The sequence below is a fragment of the Mytilus trossulus genome, chromosome 3 (assembly GCF_036588685.1).
Source record: "Mytilus trossulus isolate FHL-02 chromosome 3, PNRI_Mtr1.1.1.hap1, whole genome shotgun sequence".
Classification (NCBI taxonomy): Eukaryota; Metazoa; Mollusca; class Bivalvia; order Mytilida; family Mytilidae; genus Mytilus; species Mytilus trossulus.
In genome coordinates this window covers 59,718,234-59,739,765 of record NC_086375.1, presented here as the reverse complement: position 1 = coordinate 59,739,765, position 21,532 = coordinate 59,718,234, and the positions used below count along the sequence as shown (strand labels likewise).

General features: G+C 31.3%; 2 protein-coding genes across 2 annotated transcripts; both read left to right on the top strand.

The window, feature by feature from the left end:
• The first annotated feature begins 1,850 nt into the window (after positions 1-1,850).
• On the top strand, positions 1,851-12,914 carry LOC134711996 (uncharacterized). Its single transcript, XM_063573074.1, has 6 exons — positions 1,851-2,028; positions 2,923-2,984; positions 8,295-8,325; positions 9,013-9,156; positions 11,411-11,653; positions 12,671-12,914. Exons 1-6 carry the CDS (start codon positions 1,863-1,865, stop codon positions 12,697-12,699), a joined length of 675 nt encoding a protein of 224 aa, XP_063429144.1. The 5' UTR covers positions 1,851-1,862; the 3' UTR covers positions 12,700-12,914.
• A 2,693-nt stretch (positions 12,915-15,607) lies between these two features.
• Positions 15,608-17,391, top strand: LOC134710918 (ATP-dependent DNA helicase PIF1-like). The gene is made up of 2 exons (XM_063571334.1): positions 15,608-16,907; positions 17,090-17,391. Exons 1-2 carry the CDS (start codon positions 15,608-15,610, stop codon positions 17,389-17,391), a joined length of 1,602 nt encoding a protein of 533 aa, XP_063427404.1.
• The last annotated feature ends 4,141 nt before the right edge of the window (positions 17,392-21,532 follow it).

Below are 21,532 nucleotides of genomic sequence, written 5' to 3'. Positions count from 1 at the left end.
TTTTTTTGTAAAAGAACGATAAAAAGCATTAGAGAAACAGATTCCAACACTATATCTCGTGTATTACGATATTTCTCCACTCTCGACAGTTAAATTTTATTATTTAAAGGGCTCGGCAAGCCTCGCGCTTTAAATAATAAAATTTAACTGTCTCGAGTGGAGAAATATCGTAATACACTTGTTGCAGTGTAAGAATCTATATGACCCTGTACAGTGAAAACATAATGACCTTACGCTTTCGTAACAGAAAAAAACCAATGTTAATTAATTACGAAACAGACGTTACTATGCATGGGAAAAAAACGGTCCAATGTAGCGAGAAATATATTCAAAGTGCACCTATTATATATCAAAGGGGACACCGACACTTCGAAAACAATACATACTTATGTAGTAAATATTTTGTTAACCGATTATGTATTGTTAAGTAGAAACATACGTCATCCTGAAATCTTAACCTGAAGACATAAATAGGAATTGCGCGATAACGACCAAGCAACTACTACCGATTTGTTAATTTTGAAATCAAAATGAAAATGCCAAAAAAAATCTTGCATAGAGTTTTGACAATGATATAATACTAGATTATTAACGGGAAATTTACAATAATTATGTTTTATTTTAATTGTGTCAGTTTCAAAGCTTTGGTTACAGGTTTTTACTCTTTTTATATCATGGTTAACGTGGGAGTTGGTGTTATCAATTTGATTCACTGCCACTTTATATACACTAGTTTGATGTAAATTCACGAATGATTCATCCGCGAAGTATCTTATGCGTTGACATTTAAAAAGATTCAATTCGTAGATTTTGATCCAATGCTTGCTGTTTTCAATTTGCTTAATGTTCAGTTGCAAATATTTCATGCATATTAAGTCAAAAAAGCACTAAAGCAATTGATGCGATAAGCATATTCGGCAAACTGAGTTTACCGGGATCCAGGTCTTGGATTTTGAGGAATCGGACTGAACGTCCTCATTCTGAACGAACGGGGCTATACATTTATACAATCCGCACAAAGTAAAAAAATAAAGATCTGAAATGTATATGCTATCTCTAAACAATCATAAGAGAGGTGCGACGAAAGCAACTATTTGACAAGGTGTTATCCATTTTATCTATAACTGGATAGATACCGTTGTGTGGTCCTGTTTGACTGTAATCCCCGAGAGTAGCATCGGCTCATAGGTCAATTATTTATATCTTTCATTTCTTAAATGTGCCGTTAGGAAATTTATAAAAATGGTTTGGGAATTATTGTTTTTATTCCCTCAATGCAAGGTGACCTTCATTTGAAAATGCCTGTACCAAGTCAGGAATATGACAGTTCTTGTCCATTCGTTTTTGATGCGTTTTGTTATTTGATTTTGCCATTTGGTTATGGACTTTCCGAATTGATTTTCCTCTAAGTTCAGTATTTTTGTGATTTTCTTTTTTCTTCATACGTTTCGGCTATTTGGGTCCATTTTGATCATATATCTGCTCTTGTATCAATATATATCCAGCTTTTGACCGTTTCTGTAGAAAGTAAGCCCAGAACAGCGCTCATTCATCGCTGTAAGGGATATGTTACATGAATGCTTAAATCATTTAAAAGTGCACTTATAGTAGTATACAGGTCAAGTAGAGTATGTTTAATTAAACAAATTAACTGCAGATTTAAAGTAAGTCGAAATGCGTTGGATTAATTTATGAGATTAATGAAACTAATTGTAGTCAGATTTTACTGTGAAAGATTAATTATTGTACAATAAAAATACTTTTACTCATTTTTGTTATATAGTTTATACTAAAACCAGTGTAAATATATTACTGTTTAAACATTAGTATACTCTGGACCTGACAGTGCATTACTTTAGTTTATGATGATTATCTTTGTTTCAGCTCATAAAGGCTTTGGATTATTTGATATAACTGACAACTGTGTTATAAAAACATGGGAATTGAAGTCTGTTTTGAGTTCACTCGGACAAAATATCATAACAGACGAGAAATTACGTGGAATGATACAAGAAGCTGACGTACATGGTAAGATTGTTCCATGCATTTGCGATTGTCAAATCGACAATTGACGACAACTCTTCAACTACAACTACTTGCCGACTCTAGATAAATCTGATCTATTATTTATTCATTATGAGAGTACGATCTTCAACAAGTTGCCTGGCCTCACACCGAACAGAAAGCTATAAAGGACCCCAATATGACAAAAAAAAAACATTCCATACAATATAAAAGAAAGGAAAATAAATAAGTTTTACGAATTTTAAAGAATAGATTAATAATTATGTAACTGTATTTTGAAATGTACATAGAAACTTTATGTTTTTGTTATTCTTTCGTATGGATGTTTAGTTTAAACCCATTGGATTACGTTTCTGAGAAGCGGTCACTTCAGATGATCCTTTCTTTTCACTTACTTATGGATATTCCATTATAGACATGATGGTATCCTATCTTTATACAGAAAAACATTGATTTGTATTTTAGGTTTAGTCTAACATAAAAGTATTATATTGGTCAATGGTAATACTTCCGTGGTTTCAATATATCTTATGTATTTTCAAACTCCAAAACTCATTCTCTGTTCCTCTCTTTCCCTCTCTAACCGGTTAGAATAATTTTTAGTTGTAATGATCGAAGCGATTACAAGAAAGAAAAAGTGTAAATATTACTATAATTTATCAAATAATAACTGCCCATTTCTTACTGCGCCTAAAGATTCCTTAAACGTAGGAGATTTTGCCTTTTTGGCACTGTAGAGGAACCTCGCCACAAATGTTTTCATATATCCCTCAAACTACTGAACGCGTGTTTTTTAAAAACAAAACTGTCAATTCCGTAGACTTTAAGTAACTTATTATATAAATTAATTTCATTTATAATTATTTGTCGGTGTTTCTTAATTTGTTTTTCTTCCAGGAAATGGAATAATAGATTTTGACGAATTTATAAAAAAGATGATTTCGACAAATGTTATAATAGTGAGTATACATAGATTATGTATGATCCTACCATTTGATGTTATAATAGTGAGTATACATAGATTATGTATGATCCTACCATTTGATGTTATAATAGTGAGTATACATAGATTATGTATGATCCTACCATTTGATGTTATAATAGTGAGTATACGTAGATTATGTATGATCCTACCATTTGATGTTATAATAGTGAGTATACATAGATTATGTATGATCCTACCATATGATGTTATAATAGTGAGTATACATAGATTATGTATGATCCTACCACCATATGATGTTATAACAGTGAGTATACATAGATTATGTATGATCCTACCATATGATGTTATAATAGTGAGTATACATAGATTATGTATGATCCTACCTTTTGATGTTATAATAGTGAGTATACATAGATTATGTATGATCCTACCTTTTGATGTTATAATAGTGAGTATACATAGATTATGTATGATCCTACCACCATTTGATGTTATAATAGTGAGTATACATAGATTATGTATGATCCTACCATTTGATGTTATAATAGTGAGTATACATAGATTATGTATGATCCTACCATATGATGTTATAATAGTGAGTATACATAGATTATGTATGATCCTACCACCATATGATGTTATAACAGTGAGTATACATAGATTATGTATGATCCTACCATATGATGTTATAATAGTGAGTATACATAGATTATGTATGATCCTACCTTTTGATGTTATAATAGTGAGTATACATAGATTATGTATGATCCTACCTTTTGATGTTATAATAGTGAGTATACATAGATTATGTATGATCCTACCACCATTTGATGTTATAATAGTGAGTATACATAGATTATGTATGATCCTACCATTTGATGTTATAATAGTGAGTATACATAGATTATGTATGATCCTACCATTTGATGTTATAATAGTGAGTATACGTAGATTATGTATGATCCTACCATATGATGTTATAATAGTGAGTATACATAGATTATGTATGATCCTACCATTTGATGTTATAATAGTGAGTATACATAGATTATGTATGATCCTACCATATGATGTTATAATAGTGAGTATACATAGATTATGTATGATCCTACCACCATATGATGTTATAACAGTGAGTATACATAGATTATGTATGATCCTACCATATGATGTTATAATAGTGAGTATACATAGATTATGTATGATCCTACCATTTGATGTTATAATAGTGAGTATACATAGATTATGTATGATCCTACCATTTGATGTTATAATAGTGAGTATACATAGATTATGTATGATCCTACCATTTGATGTTATAATAGTGAGTAAACATAGATTATGTATGATCCTACCATTTGATGTTATAATAGTGAGTATACATAGATTATGTATGATCCTACCATTTGATGTTATAATAGTGAGTATACATAGATTATGTATGATCCTACCATTTGATGTTATAATAGTGAGTATACATAGATTATGTATGATCCTACCATTTGATGTTATAATAGTGAGTATACATAGATTATGTATGATCCTACCATTTGATGTTATAATAGTGAGTATACATAGATTATGTATGATCCTACCATTTGATGTTATAATAGTGAGTATACATAGATTATGTATGATCCTACCATTTGATGTTATAATAGTGAGTAAACATAGATTATGTATGATCCTACCATTTGATGTTATAATAGTGAGTAAACATAGATTATGTATGATCCTACCATTTGATGTTATAATAGTGAGTAAACATAGATTATGTATGATCCTACCATTTGATGTTATAATAGTGAGTAAACATAGATTATGTATGATCCTACCATTTGATGTTATAATAGTGAGTAAACATAGATTATGTATGATCCTACCATTTGATGTTATAATAGTGAGTATACATAGATTATGTATGATCCTACCATTTGATGTTATAATAGTGAGTATACATAGATTATGTATGATCCTACCATTTGATGTTATAATAGTGAGTATACATAGATTATGTATGATCCTACCATTTGATGTTATAATAGTGAGTATACATAGATTATGTATGATCCTACCATTTGATGTTATAATAGTGAGTATACATAGATTATGTATGATCCTACCATTTGATGTTATAATAGTGAGTATACATAGATTATGTATGATCCTACCATTTGATGTTATAATAGTGAGTATACATAGATTATGTATGATCCTACCATTTGATGTTATAATAGTGAGTATACATAGATTATGTATGATCCTACCATTTGATGTTATAATAGTGAGTAAACATAGATTATGTATGATCCTACCATTTGATGTTATAATAGTGAGTAAACATAGATTATGTATGATCCTACCATTTGATGTTATAATAGTGAGTATACATAGATTATGTATGATCCTACCATTTGATGTTATAATAGTGAGTATACATAGATTATGTATGATCCTACCATTTGATGTTATAATAGTGAGTATACATAGATTATGTATGATCCTACCATTTGATGTTTACATGGTTTATTTTGTTACTTTTGTCAATCAAGACATTTTTTATCTCATTGACAACATAATCAACGGGCAAATTACTTTTGTTTAAACATCTTTTTATTCAAGCTTTGATATGAAATCTCAAACTTATCTACAAAAATGAAAGTAGGTCTTTTTAAAAAATTCAAACGTCAATTGTTGAAATTAAGTATACTGAGGTCAAAAAGACAGTATAGTCTTATTATAATATTACAAATCTCAATGTAACTAATCTTATATGTCAATTATTTAATCAAGTAGGATTTTTTTTTAATTTACACAAACTTTCAGATCTCAAGATATGTAATTGATTAATTGAATGAAGTGCTATTGTTGATTGAAGTATTCGTGTTGATTGAAGTATATAATTATTAAATACTAGTGCATGAACTTACATGTTTGAAATGGGTATTTAAATATATGTAAACATTATCTGTTAAAATCTTCGTCTATCGTACGAGCATGTGAACAAAATGGTAAGTCTTAAAAATATTTAAATTATAAGGACGAAATTAGAAAAATGCATATATTGCAATATTTTTGCAATAGAATTGATTTATTAACACTTTAATTAATTAGTCAAAACAGTATATTACTTTTTTATTTTTATTTTACCAAAAATGCAAATGAACGAATATTATATCTATGTATATTTTGAATAAGAATTTGTTGCTTTTAAAAAATAGAGATCTCTAATTAAACAAACCATTAAGTAATCTTTTGAATTTTTAAAAATATATAACATATATGAACGCATAAGGAGATGTCAAGCAAAAGGTTAATGAGACAACAACCGAATTACAAAAATTACCAAGTAAAATATAGAAGACTGCAGGATACAATATTGAACATCAGACAACTGTCTATACAACACGCCTTGATCTTATTCTTCTCGATTCGCTGTGATAAAAGTTGCATATATTAAACTGTCATCAAAACCGAATTCTCTTTGCTAGAAAACGATGAAATATATGCCCAAATAAAAACCAAACAAAAAACACGGTTTAGAAAAGGTTAAAATAAAAAGAATCAACTTGATATCATTCTAATGCAAGAATGACTGTCCTTTTCTTTATTCTAAAAGTATCGCGGTATCTTGTTTCCAAATGCCCTTTTATCAAGCATTTATTTCACCCCTAACTTGCCTTATGTATATTTTTTTGTAAGCAATGGATTCAATATTTATTCAATGATATTTTTGTACTGCCAACATATTAATCTGTTAATACGATATTGAGACAAGAATTTACTGTTAATTTGTCATATATTCGGAATCGTTGTTGTGAAGAACCGTCATAGTATATATAAAACAGCGACCAGCATCTTTAAATTTAGTTTCTCTCTCAGGCTCGTGTCATATTAGCTTGTGTAAGGTTTGCAATATCCTCGAGCTCTGTGTTCCAGGATATTATATTTCATTCATTATTTACTGAGTGGATCGAAACATTTTAAGAAGATGAAGTATTTCAAATAAAGTTGTTAAATTGAATAGTTCCCCAACCGTGTTTTTAAAAGGTTATTGAAATATTTCCAGTCATGCACCATCATCATTTAATAAATACCTCACAACAGTGTAACTATACGAACACTATAAACGTCTTATGATGTATTATACATGATTTATAAGTTACAATTTGAAAAGGTGAAATTGAATGCTTAGATGATTTACGATATTTGTACATGTGCAATTTAAAAGTTAGGACTGATAAAGATATCAATAACTGTAATAATAATTGTGAATCACAGTGAAATGAGCAGAATTTCATTTTTTGGCTATTAACCTGGGACGTTTAGCTGACTAAATGGTAAGGAGATTTGATTTATTAATCGCTCTGGCAGAAAAGCGAATTTGACTTGCATTGCAATTCGTTAATGGAATAAACGTTCGGACGTTAACATTTCGAATGTGAATTAAACTTTATCGAAATAGTGAATGCGAATCGAATTCGAATTACGTGCGACCGCAGCATAATTCGTACTGTTTTCTGCACTTTGGTCGGGTTATTGTCTATTTGACACATTCCTCATTTCCATTCTTAATTTTATTTTAGTCCTTACTCTTTTGACGGGATTACATTCCTTAAGAAGGAGCTACTTATTTACTAGACGTAACGTAATAGTAGTATACAACGCTGACTTGGAACAGAGAGCTTCCTTGATTCTTGGTTCACACTGACATTCAATTCGATTTAATTCGAATCGAATGCGAATCGAATTCGCAAATCGCGTTCACACACTCTTCTTTTATAATTCGAATTGGCTTATTCGAATGATCCAATTCGCATTAGAAATACGCTTTTGTGAATACGAATTTTAAAAGCGTCATTTGGACAGTTTAGGGAATTTGACGCGCATTTCAATTCGAATTAGCATTAACGTTTGGACGTTAAACGTTTCGAATGCGAATTAGTTAATTCGAATCACGTGTGAACTTAGCATAAATATCTGCAAATCGAGGGAAGCAGTTATGTCCCTTTTTAAAAGCAATATATCGCCAGATAGCGGCGGTTAATATCTTCGACAAGGAACAACAAAAAAAGACCCCAAAGTGTCTGGAATGTAATTACACGAAAACGATACAACTTCAGACATTCGGTTTTTGAAGTAGTGTGTTGGTCCAACATATACACCAAGAATAGTTAATTTATGTTTCGTTTCATAGGATTTGGATTTGAGATCAAAGAAAAAAAGTGCATAAACAATGTTTAAGTTTGAACTAACACACTGTTCTCCAATTTTGTCTATATTTAATTTTTGTTACCTTGAATTCTTTGATTTCAATTTCCAGGCTAGTGAATTGTCCAGAGAAGAACTTGCAGGTACGTTAATAAGTTAATACACACACAGCATGATTATACTAGTGCACATAATGCAATTCTAAATAGTATTGAATCGCCACGTCAAAGACAATATGACCTGAAGCGGCGCTACATTTCCATCAATAATCCAAGACACTACTTATATAAAACTAAACACTAATTGCAGTTTGCTTTAAAATCTCCCGAAGACATGTATGTACTTTTAGTTGACTTGTATAAGCATATCGCCAATAAAACAGCAATTCAACAAAACAAAAAGACATCTAGTCTAAGAAATCAAGTTGTAGTGTATACAAACATAATTAAATCATCAACACAAAAACACAAAACACAAATAAAAAGTAACTGCAGTAAAGCGAGTATCATTAAATTTGTCAAATTGTTTTTATTGTTTATTTTGCCCTTAAATCTAAAAAGAATAATATGTTAAAAGTGGAAGATTTAAATTGAAATATTTGAAATCGAATGAGATCGGCTCATAGAAACAGTAAACAAGAATCAGAAATGTTTCAAACATTTAACAGTTATATCCTATATCAATTTGATTGAAGATTTTAAGGGATATAGCAGCTGTATATTGTGTAATATACCAAAAATATGCATATTATACATTGGCGGAAGTTGCTATGTGTATGCGCATTTACATTGTTGTGTCCAGTATATATGTTTTATGTGTTCTGGTTGTAGCATATAAAGAAGCATTCGGACTGTTTGATGCAAACGGTGATGGAGTCATATCAACATGGGAACTAAAATCTGTATTGAGAGCACTTGGACAGAATCCCACCAATGAGGAATTGATTGAGATGATACGTGAAGCTGATCTTGATGGTAAACTATTGTTGTTTTGATTTAGTTATCTTAAAATAAATTAGAACAACACTATACTTCTTTTAAAACAAACAGCATTTTATAAGAAAGGAAACACTATGTTAATGACTGATATTTACACTTGTCGACGGGGTATTCACAAAATTGTAGAAGCTGTCATAATGAAATCCTTTATTGTTGGATAGTTTGAATTGGTTTTATGTGGAAACAAATTGATATCAAAACTCAATACGTGTATTTACATTTAAATTATTTACGGATATAGTTCCTAACTATTTACAAGAAAACTTTCATTTTACTGATAAACAAAATTATAATATTTATTTTCAGCTGAAGAAAATAAACAATTAAATCAACATAATTTTTTTGAAAAAAAACCATTTATATATTCTGGTTCTCAAATATAGAACAGTTTACCAAACGAAATATAAGTGAGTAATACACTTGTATCGATCTTTCAAAACAAAATGGTACAAATTCTTCATAAATTGTGCAAATCAATACTCTTTTTTCAATGATATCCATATAAAAATGGTATAAACTTTATATATTTTCCAGACCATATGAGTATTTGGACCATACGCATACGGTCATACCATATGAGTATACGCGTACGGTCCGGTACGAGCTGACCATACATGTTATTTGATCAGATTGGTTATACAAGCATTTATCACAATCTTTATTTTACTAGTGATTTTTTTTTTGTTTTTTTTTTAATTTTTATTGATAATTTATTACAATTAGATAAAATGAACAAACGACCAATTGAAATTAACTATTTGTTTAATTGTATATCTGAATCCCATTTTGGTACTATCGCCCAATGTGACACAATTCAAGTAAGATCAAGTAACGTAATATTTTTTACATTTTCATGTATGCAGTTCATGCAAGTTCCTTTGCATTTGCATTTTGTAATAAAGTTGCTAAATATTACAAAACAATTGACCTCCCACATGATATTTACTTCCGATATCTTCAATTTCAGTGATCATAATTCAATTAATGTTTTACTGATGGACATGCTACAAGAGGTTAACAGATTTAATAAGCGTGAATTAAAAAAAAGTTAAAATATAAAGTTTTTGTTTCAAAAACAATTGAACTTTTTTGATAGTTAAGTTATGTTGAACTGCTATATGCATTTGTATCTAATAAACCTGACCATCCTTTTTTAATATTAGCCGGACCGTACGCGTACGGTCCGACCGTATGAGTATTTTGAAAAAGTACGCATACGGTCCAGACCGTACGCGTATGGTCCAAATACTCATACGGTCTGGAACATATACATGTAATATCATACTATTAAATGTACTTATGATATATTATTATTATTTTGAGGACTCCCAGGAAGACTCGTTTTAATCCTATTGGAAAAACGATTATTTATTTATTTATTCAATGAATATGAAAGTCATTATTAGAGTTCAAAATGTGAACATGATAAAATAAGACGGTTTAGTCTTAGAGGCATGATTGTTTTATTAGTTGTTAGTGGCTTTGAACTAGCTGTCAGATAACTGCGAGTACTCTCAGATCTGTTCATTGTGGATTTTTGTGTCGGGATGTATAAGTACCCGGCCACGTCCACTTGCAGTTTTTGTCTATCTGATGAGTTAAGCCTTTTTCAACTGATTTTTATAGTTCGTTTTTATGTTGTACTGTTATACCACTGTCCCAGATTAGGAGGAGGGTTGGGATCCCGCTAACATGTTTAACCCCGCCACACTATTTATGTATGTGCCTGTCCCAAGTCAGGAATCTGTAATTCAGTGGTTGTCGTTTGTTTATTTGTAATATATTGGTTTTTCGTTCATTTTTTTTTTACTTAAATAAGGCCGTTAGTTTTCTCGTTTGAATTGTTTTACGTTGACTTATCGGGGCCTTTTATAGCTGACTATGCGGTATGGGCTTTGCTCATTGTTGAAGGCCGTACAGTGACCTATAGTTGTTAATGTTTGTGTAATTTTGGTCTTTTTGTGGGTAGTTGTCTCATTGGCAATCATACCACATCTTCTTTTTTATATATAAGAAGTCACATCATTATATACATGATATGATATGAATATGAAAATAGAAAAATAAACCTACATAAAAAATATTGCACTGACAAATCACATTTTAACTTTCGGTTCTAAAACTAATGATCTGTGAAGCAGAGCAGATGGTAATAAACCTATTCTAAGGTTATGAATGATGTTTATTTACGGTGTAATCTTGTTCATCTGTGGTTACCATTATCTTGCAGGAAATGGAATTATAGATTTTGACGAATTTATAAATATGATGATTCGGAGGAACAATTCGGAGGAAAGTGATGAAACACTCCGAGAAGCTTTTAACATTTTTGATCATGACAACAACAATTTCATTACATGTGCTGACCTGAGGTACGTCATCAAGTCTTTGGGATTGGACATATCAGATGAAACAATCGATGAAATGGTTCGAGAAGCAGACGAAGACGGAAACGGGAAGGTTGGAGTTGAAGGTAAGTTTAGTCATATCATTTTACACATATATTTTACTTGTTGCATCTAGTTACACATTTGTTTTTCTTATTCGAACTGGAAATCATTGTATTTTCAAGTCTTAAGGAAACGCAATGAACGCCAAATTAGAAAAACAGTTTCGTTTGAAAAGAAATTAAGTTTATGTTGATACACTAGGTCACATGTATTTAAAAAAGAATAGGTTTCATGCAGTTTTGATTCCTATTCACCGATTTACACTGGATAACAAAATGTGAACATTTGAAGCAGTATTTTACCAAAACTAATGTTGGGCTCAACTTACAAAAAGCACCGTTTTGTGTGTGAATAAGTTTAAAGTATAACACTTACCAACAACAATTTACCACAATCGCATTTAAAGAAGAAATAATAACTTGGACTAAAGGCGAGCCAAAGCATAAATCATAAGTTTTGATGAACTAAATGTAGAAAAAAGTAAAATTATAAAAATACTGAACTCCGAGGAATCTTCAAAACGGAAAGTCCCTAATCAAATGACAAAAACTAAAACTTAAAACACATAAAACGAATGGATAACAACTGTTATATTTCTTACTCGGTACAGGCATTTTCAAGTTAGAATCATATAACAATATGACGAGAACACAATAGTTAAATAAGTTTTCTACCAATTTTGATGGAAAATGAGGATGGGTAAATCGATATAAGAAAGGTGGGAGACCAGTCAAGTAGTCCCATGTTGATGTGGTTCGTCACGTTTTTCACAATGTTCACGATGCCCGTAAATTGATTATAAGTGTTGTGGTATCATTGCAACAGGATGGATGTTTGGTAGTTGTAAACAGCAAATGATTATATGTTGAAGCTGTTAACAGAGTCTCAAAGGTTTAATGCTCACCATTCAGTACAGTATCAACGTGCATTCCCCCCTTCCATCTTGAAATCTTATAGCGAGTTAGTACCATGCTATATACTGTAAAACGTTGCTGACGTTATCCAGCATGTTTATAACTATTGCTTTTTTCTATTTGCAGAGTTTATAAAAATAATGAGATCAAAATGAGTGCTGTCTGCTGCAAACAGAAGAGAAGCTTTATGCGAGCATGTCATTTAAACGTGTGCTTATAATTTAAGGCCATGTAGACTTGATTCTGAAGAAATACGCAATTAGTCTGCAAGTCGTTTTGTTATTTTTTTTGTTATTGTTGTTGCTGAACGATTGTTTTTGAAAAACAATATTAATATTTTTTTTCAATAAATTTTTACATTGAAAGACTATTTGATTTGTTTCCACTTTTTATTGGTAGTTTGTGATAAATAAAGGTAACAGTAGTATACCGCTGTTCGAAACTCATAAATTGATTGAGAAAAAAACAAATTCAGGTTACAAACTAAAATTGAGGGAAACGCACCAAATATAAGAGAACAACGACACAACAGAAATACAACATTAAAATGTAACACACTCAGAAACGAACTATAATATAACAATGGCCATTTTTCTGACTTGGCACTGGACTAATTTTTTTGAAAAATGACACCCAGTCCCGAATTCACGTTATTTTTTTATTTCTCGGTTGTCAAACCTACTTAAACTAAATATGCCGTAAATCTAAATTGATTTATCTACACAATGGTGTATGCACGGGTGTCATTCGGTTTATCGAGAGAAATGATCGTGAAAGAATATCTAACGGCGGTCAAGTATTGAGAGACGATCGTGAAAGTTCTGGTAACGGATCGTGAAAGACATTTAACATTTTGTCACGAGTAAAAAGAAATCGACAACAGATTAATTTTGTCCTACCCCATTGCAATCAAAAACAGTAGAATAGATGAGGATTCAACTCACGAGTCACCCAATCGAATCACTTTACCATTGAATTAGAATCAGAATCAGAATAATTTCTAGTATATGAGGGCCTGGGTGAGGTTTTAGGAAACAGAAAATAGGCCCAGGAATTAATTCAAATCTAAAAGAATATGGATTTAAAATGGTGCTAAATTATAAAATAAAGGTAAATCAAATTATGGGCGACAATGATTAAAAAATAAATATTTGATAATCCCATTCTAAGCATTTAAACCCTCATTTATAACCGTTGACGTGTTACCCTACGACTATGTTCATTGACTCTGGTACCAAACAAAACCAAATATGCATCTATATACCATAGTGCACATGAAATAATTTATATGTCGTGGTTCTCAAGTTTTATTCTCGCTTTTTTTTTAAATTCATAGAACATTTTCACAAGCAGGGAATTTAACATATTTAAGGGAGTCACTTATTCCAGAGAAATATGTCTGTTAGTTAATACATAATGTCAGTTTATATATATAAAAATTTTGTCTTTGTTGTTATTAACTTGAATATTATTATAGATAAACTGTAAACAGCAATAATGTACAGCAAAGTAAGACCTAAAAATAAGTCAACATGACCAAAATGGTCAATTGAACCCACAAGGAGTTATTGTCCTTTATAGTCAATTTAACAATTTTCATAAAATTTGTAAATTTTTACTAACATTTTCATATGAAACTACTGGGCCAAGTTCATTATAGATAGAAATAATTGTATGCAGCAATAATGTTCAGTAAAGTAAGATGTCCAAACACATCACCATCACCAAAACACAATTTTGTCATGAATCCATCTGCGTCCTTTGTTTAATATTCACATAGACCAAGGTGAGCGACACAGGCTCTTTAGGGCCTCTAGTTTAACTTTCGAGGTAAAGTGTTGAATAGAAAAAAAAATATAAGCTTTAATGTTCATCCTTATCAAAATAGTTACAGGCTTAAATCACTTGCAGATTTATCAAATGATAAAGAAATACTGATTTCTGATTACTAGTATTAAGTCTGGTCACGCATTTTCTTTCACGATCGAAATAATACGTTGCCTGATCTTTCACGATCAAGTTTGATGGAAATTCAACAAATTTAAGGTTTTCATAAACAAATTAACGCTTTTAATGGAAGAACATACTTTAATTTTACTGTACTATCAGATACACCAAAGATTAAATTTCAAATATGTCATGATATTCTGAAATATGACCATTATAGGTCCAAAAAGCGAGTTATTTGTAATTAATTGCGCCTTTTGTGTTTTTTCAAAAAGTACTTCATATTTTCTTTATCTTCTTTCACAGTTATGTTGAGGAAGTTGAACCATTTTGACAGACATATTTTTTTGTTCGGATTTGTTCCGCGTTTTGAAAATTAAGCGATTTTTTCAAAGATTCTGAACTAGAATGTACATTAAATGTCTTTCACGATCCGTTACCAGAACTTTCACGATCGTCGCTCAATACTTGACCGCCGTTGGATATTCTTTCACGATCATTTCTCTCGATAAACCGAATGACACCCGTGGTATGACAGTCACACGGCTTCATTGTTGTCGGGATCATTAGTAGCAGGCCTCACAAGTCGGTCAACGGGATGTTTCTTTGCATTCGTCTAATTTTTTGGCAACACCCAGTCCGCATGTAATTTTATACTGGTTTTTCATTGGTCAATCGTCTGGCTAAAAATAAATGTGGGAAATTTTGGTCAATTTATAACTCTACATTAGTGTCGTTGTGTACAGAGTCGTGTACACGCGTGTTTCATAACAAAATGAATGTTAAACAGCTAAGGGCATTAAATGAGGTAAAAAATGGTCATAACCTTTTGGTTTTGGGGCAAAGTGGAACGGGGAAGAGCCATTTGGTCTGTATTATAGAACAAGAACTAAAAAAGGGGGGAAAACGGTCGCAGTCACAGGAACAACAGGAGTGGCTTCCTTGAATATAGGTGGAATTACTGTCCATTCCTGGTCCGGTATAGCAGATGGTCATTATTCTAACGACAAACTATTACAAAAGTTGACTATTGATGAACATTTTCAAAAATACAAATTGAACATCAAGCAAACAGATGTTTTAATTCTAGAAGAAATATCAATGCTTTCTGCAAAAATGTTTAATCAGATTGAATTTATATGTAGAAATATCAGAGATAGTGATCTTTATTTTGGAGGTATACAAATAATTTGGTCAGGAGATTTTTTTCAGCTCCCCCCAGTTCCAGATTTACTTAACAGGGACCCTGGAGAATTCTGTTTTAAGTCTGATGTTTTTAAAAATGTATTTAGACATAAAGTAGTGCTCGATAAAGTAATGCGTCAAGATGAACCTGATTTTGTGAAGGCCATACATGATATTTCAAAAGGAGAGCTACCAACTGATACGCATAATTTGTTAAAACGTCTCCAAAGGCCACTCCCTCCTGGCAATGACCTCATCAGACTCTTTGCAAGAAATTTTGACAGAGAAGTGTATAATGCGTCGCGCCTTCTTGATCTAGAAGGAGATTTAAAATCATTTCATTCTCTTGTTGAAGGAGACCCAACTAAATTAAGGAAAATGTCTGTTGGTCAATATTTACATATAAAAATAAACTGTTCAGTAATGTTGGTGAAAAATTTAAGTAAAAATCTTGTCAATGGGTTACAAGGAACTGTGCAGGAAATAAATACTGACAATAACACTGTCACTGTTAACTTTAATGGTTTGATAACTGACATAAAAAGAGAAATGTTCACAGTTTATAGTTCAATTGATAACAAAGTTGTAGCTAGTAGACTACAAATACCATTAGTCTTGTCATATGGTGCAACTATTCATAAGGCACAAGGGCTTACTTTGGATAGAGTTGAGGTTGATTCTTCAAATATTTTTAAAGCAGGACAACTGGGTGTGGCAGTTGGTAGGGTAAGAAAAAAGAAAGGACTGAGATTGATTGATTTTCATACTAAAAATGTAATAAAACCTGAGAAATCCCTATTTGAATTTTATGAACTGAATTCTGTTCCATTTCTTAGTGATTTTGAATGCTGCAATATTTCATATTCCTTAGCAACAGAATTTAATTTAGAGTTTGAAGAAAATGTTTTATCTGAATCAGAATTATCAGAATTCACTTATGAAGAAATTGATGAAATTGAGAAAATGGTACATGTTAATAAAAATATGGGTGATCTAATAGATAGTGTTGCATCTGAAGACGAGATACACAATGTACAAGTGAATTTAAATGAATGTCCAATAAGTTTAGATGACATACGGTCATGTTTACCTGATATGCTGGTGACTGATGAACAGGTTTTTATAAATGAGCGATTGAATTTACTGCTAGAAAAGCATAAATTACAACTAAATTTATATCTGACGACAATTTTTGAAAATATTTCAGATATATATGAACAGGTTTTTGGAAGTGAATCTACTGAAAAAAGACAGATTCAAAATAATGGACAAACTATTTCAGCAAACTCTATAAGTTTTCACATTCTAATGAATATATTTCTCTCATTGAAAATTGTTGCAATAGGAAGGCAGAATCTGATGACTTCACAGTTTTTAGTAGAATTTTTGACTTTGTTTCACATTCTATTATAGAAAATAAAACTAGTAACATTAAGGATTCAACTGAATTCTCACCTCAACAAAGTGCATACTCAAATGATGACGCAGGCTTGGGCAAACTTAGGTATATTGCTGGAAGATGTATTGCAAAATCCAAGTATCATTACATGACAATAGGAAAAAATAACATGTATAAGAATAACAAACAGTCCTGTGTGACTGAGTGCTTCCTTAAAGTAAAAATATTGGATTATATGACAACAACATATGCTGATTTATTGGAGAATAGTTCAAACAAAGAAAGCCTTGAAGAAACCAAAAGAAAACAAAATTGAACACAAGGATTAACTGACATAAAAGATGATGTATTAGACTTTTTGTTGATATTGATAGAAACCGAATAAATTATCAGAATGAAAAAATGTTTCATAAACATGGCTCTAATATATTCAATTTTGTTCATGAGAAATTATTAAGCAGCAAGACACTTTTTAGGAATTTTCAGAAATTATTACAGAATTTTGATCTCACAGCTACCTTTGTAAGAGTGGATGAGGACTTAGCAATGGTTTGTTTAAAAGCGCTATATTCAGACTTAATTTTGAGATTTTGTCGAGTATCTGACAACCAATTTCGAAAAGACTTAATTAAAAGTTTTGGAATGCAAAAATCTGAAACTCCTAGAAAAAGGGTTGTTGAAACAGCAAAAAGAGACAACACCAGTAAACAAATTTCAATGTCATACATTTTGAATGATAAATCTGAAAATAAAATAAGTTCACACCTAAAACTGCAATCTTGCATTTGTGATTCTGGTACATTAGTTTTAAAATGTTTTACAAAAAAGCAATTAATGTGTCTAGGAAAAGCATATGACATAAACATGTCTATAAAAGATACCAAACAAACTATGTGTGATAATTTACTAGCCACTGTGCCTAATTTTATTAGTATTCCAAATGTGGGCCAACTAACAAATTCTGAAGACAATGAACAAGCTGTTGAAAACCTTGAACATGTACCAGTTGTTGAAGACCGTAAACAATCTGCGTCAAAAAAAGGAAGTAAGAGAAAAAGAAAACCATTCACTCCTAAAAGCAGGATTACAAGAAAGAAAAATTTGGAAAAAAATCAAAAAGATGAAATTGTTTGCTCAATCTGTAGTTGCAAGTTTAACACTGTTGATGAAAGGATACAATGTGACAACTGGTATCACAAAGAATGTCAGAATATATCAGCTGATCAATTAATAGATAAAACAGAAGATGATTTGTATTGCATGAAGTGCTGTGAATAGATGACCAAACATTTCTGTAAGTTTTTGTGTTTAGTGTAATCAATTTAATTACTTAAAAAACACTGCTATTTTTTTCTATTCTATGAGGGAAACCTTAATAGCGCAGGAACTTGTCGCAGAAAAATATTCCTATATACCTTAATTCTGAGACCAGTACCTGTGCTTCAAAGGCATATTTTCTTAATCTTAAATTCTGAAATGTTTACATGTATTTATGTTTCAACATTGATAGAGTTAATAGCTTGACATATAACCTCAATAAATCTTAAATATAGATATATATGGATAAGATGATGTCATGATTGCCAATAAGAGACCAAAGACAAAATGTGAAGACTGCTTTTTAACAATCTTCTTGGGTTTTTTTTTTGGGTTGTTATAATTTTGTACATGTATGCAGTTATGCAGCTGACAGCTGTATAACGCAGGCACGCACACACAAACAAAAAAATATACACACAGGAATACACCAAGACAAATGAAGATTCAGATTTTAATACTATGAAGTTGTACATTTGATCTCTAAATAAAATTGTCCACATGGACACAGATAACAGTTATATTTAACAAGAGTTATTCATCTTTGTACTGTGCTTTGTATTTTCATATATATCTTGTTCTCTTAAATAATAAGTATGTATGTTAAGATATTGTTTGCTGTGTGGCTGGTATTAATGGTCAGATCTCAATGAGATTTTAAATTTTATTATAAGAAATTTTAGTCTATGCAAAAGTCAACATTTCATTTATTGATTGATATATATATAGCTTTAATACAGATTATTGTCTAACTAAAATTTATCCCTCTTTACATTTGTTTTGTCATAATATTGGTTAGCTGTCAGTCTATCCACTGGATTACATGTATCATGTATATATTAACATACACTGTTTTATCAAATTCTTAATTTCTTTGTTGGAATTTCAGCAGAAAATGGCTTTGCACCATTTCCACCTGCATTACTCTTTCTAGATACTAAAGCATGCCATAAAACAACACTGTTTATACCAGTTCTATATGAGTTATATGTTGGATGGGTAGTAGGTCCATGGTAGAGCGATCTTTGTTGACAAAACATATTTTCAATTATATCACTGTCCAGTCCTGCTGGTACAACTTCAGTCTTTAGGACTTCAATACCAAAGGTGATGAGCGACATTATCCCATGGTACATAAAATCAAGGTCTTCTCTTGTTTCCATGGTAAGAAGACTCTTGTATCGTCTACTTATAGTGTCATTTTGACAAACCTGTTTTTCCCATGATTTATACCAATTATATGCAATACTTAATTTCATTATTCTTTCATCACTCATATCTTTTACAGGCCGCTGATCAGTGAAAAACTCCACCAATGTACTAGAGTGTTCAAGAAATTGGATAACTGCACTTAATGCCTGCTGACCAGCTTCACCACTGAGAGACTTTCTATACATTTTCATTAAATGCAACATGTCAACATTAAGTGTTTCAAATGCCAGCTTGTTTCTCATTTTTTGAGCATTGTAAGATGTGCTCCTGAGTTAATTTATTGTGTATTGGAAACCTATGGGTATTACGATCCCAGTTATATGCATCAATCCACATCTGCCATTGAATTGTACAGCTTTCAAATGATAATAGTCTCTGGTCATGAGCTTTTATTCCACTGGATAACACACTATTACGGATTTTTTTGATAAGATGGCAGGGGTCCATGATAAAGATCATTTTTCTTAAAGGGTTGTTGTAATGTGAAGCCACCATTTTTGTCAAAAGGGGGTTATTTTCAGGAAAATGCATTTTCAGGAAAGCACGGTTATTGCTAGAACCGTCCATACATAAGTAAATGGGTTTAAAACCCCATTAATATAATGCGTCAATGCATTTCCAGGTAGTGATAAATATTTCAGCAGGTGCAGCTTGTGCATTAGGATAATTAGCAAATGGTCAACGGAAGCCAGTTATTCCATGGAAAATGTACTGCATAACATGATTTGCTAATTTACTTTCACATTTACCTTCATTGAAACAGTGCATTAACATAACCTCAGGTTCACAATCTACCAATCCAAACAATGAGGTACCATTCCCATGGTTAACTATTTGCAGGTCCTCTTGTATGGACATTTCATCCAATAAAACACCACCATAATAGCCTTCTGTTTCAACCCTAAGCCTAACAGCCTCATTTTTCATCTACGCCATCATGGTAGGAATTATACCAGGTTTTTGTTTTACAGCATTTTTATATAAATATAGAAGACTTTCAGATGGCAAGTTAAGCCAACCATTTCTTGTAATGTCTTTGTATGCTGAAGGATTTATGTTGTATATGGTCAGTGCCATGCATATAATTTCCTTTGGCCATCGAACACCTTTAGAATGTGTAAGTGATGAAGATTCAATTTGACTTGTAATAAGTAAAATTTGATTTTCACTTAAATTTGGTGCAATTTTCCTCAATTGATCAGTTACATCTGTTTTTTGCTGGGTTGCTGGATTAACATTTTCCTTGTCAGAGTTTTTTTTTATCTTTGATTGATCATATTTTTTATGACGCTTGTGCTCAGAACATTTAATACAAGTATGAGAATGAGAATTTATTTGGACAGTTCTCAAACACTCTACATGTCTTATTACAGTCTTAGACTTGGTGTCTGTTAAGCAGATTTCTTTAACACACAGTTTGCTTGAAGAAAATATATCAGGATCATTTGTTTCAAGAGTAGCACCATAACATAAACCAACTGTTCTTAAACTTTTAAATAGACCCTTTAACGATTTTAGAGTGAATGTGATACTTTTGCCAATGAAAAAGTCAGAAAGATTTATGGCTTTCCCAGCCACAAAAAGCCCAATTAGTCTATCACTTCCTATTTTCAACTTCATAAGAACTGAATTGCTTCATAAGAACTGAATTGAATTTTTCAATAGAAAGATATCCTAACGTTAGTGTAGTTGTTGTATTTTCTAAAACATTTCATTGCTGGGGAACATATTTGTTAATATCTGGAAATCTGATATTTTCACCAGGCTGTAAATCAAATTTTACCCCTTTGACACTCGATATAAATACACCATTTTCTTTTAACTTGGACTTTGTTATACATGGAAAAATTGCTTTAAGCATTTTGAATATGCAGTTCGGGCCCATTAAAACGTTTAATCCCGCTGCAAATGTTTGCACCTGTCCTAAG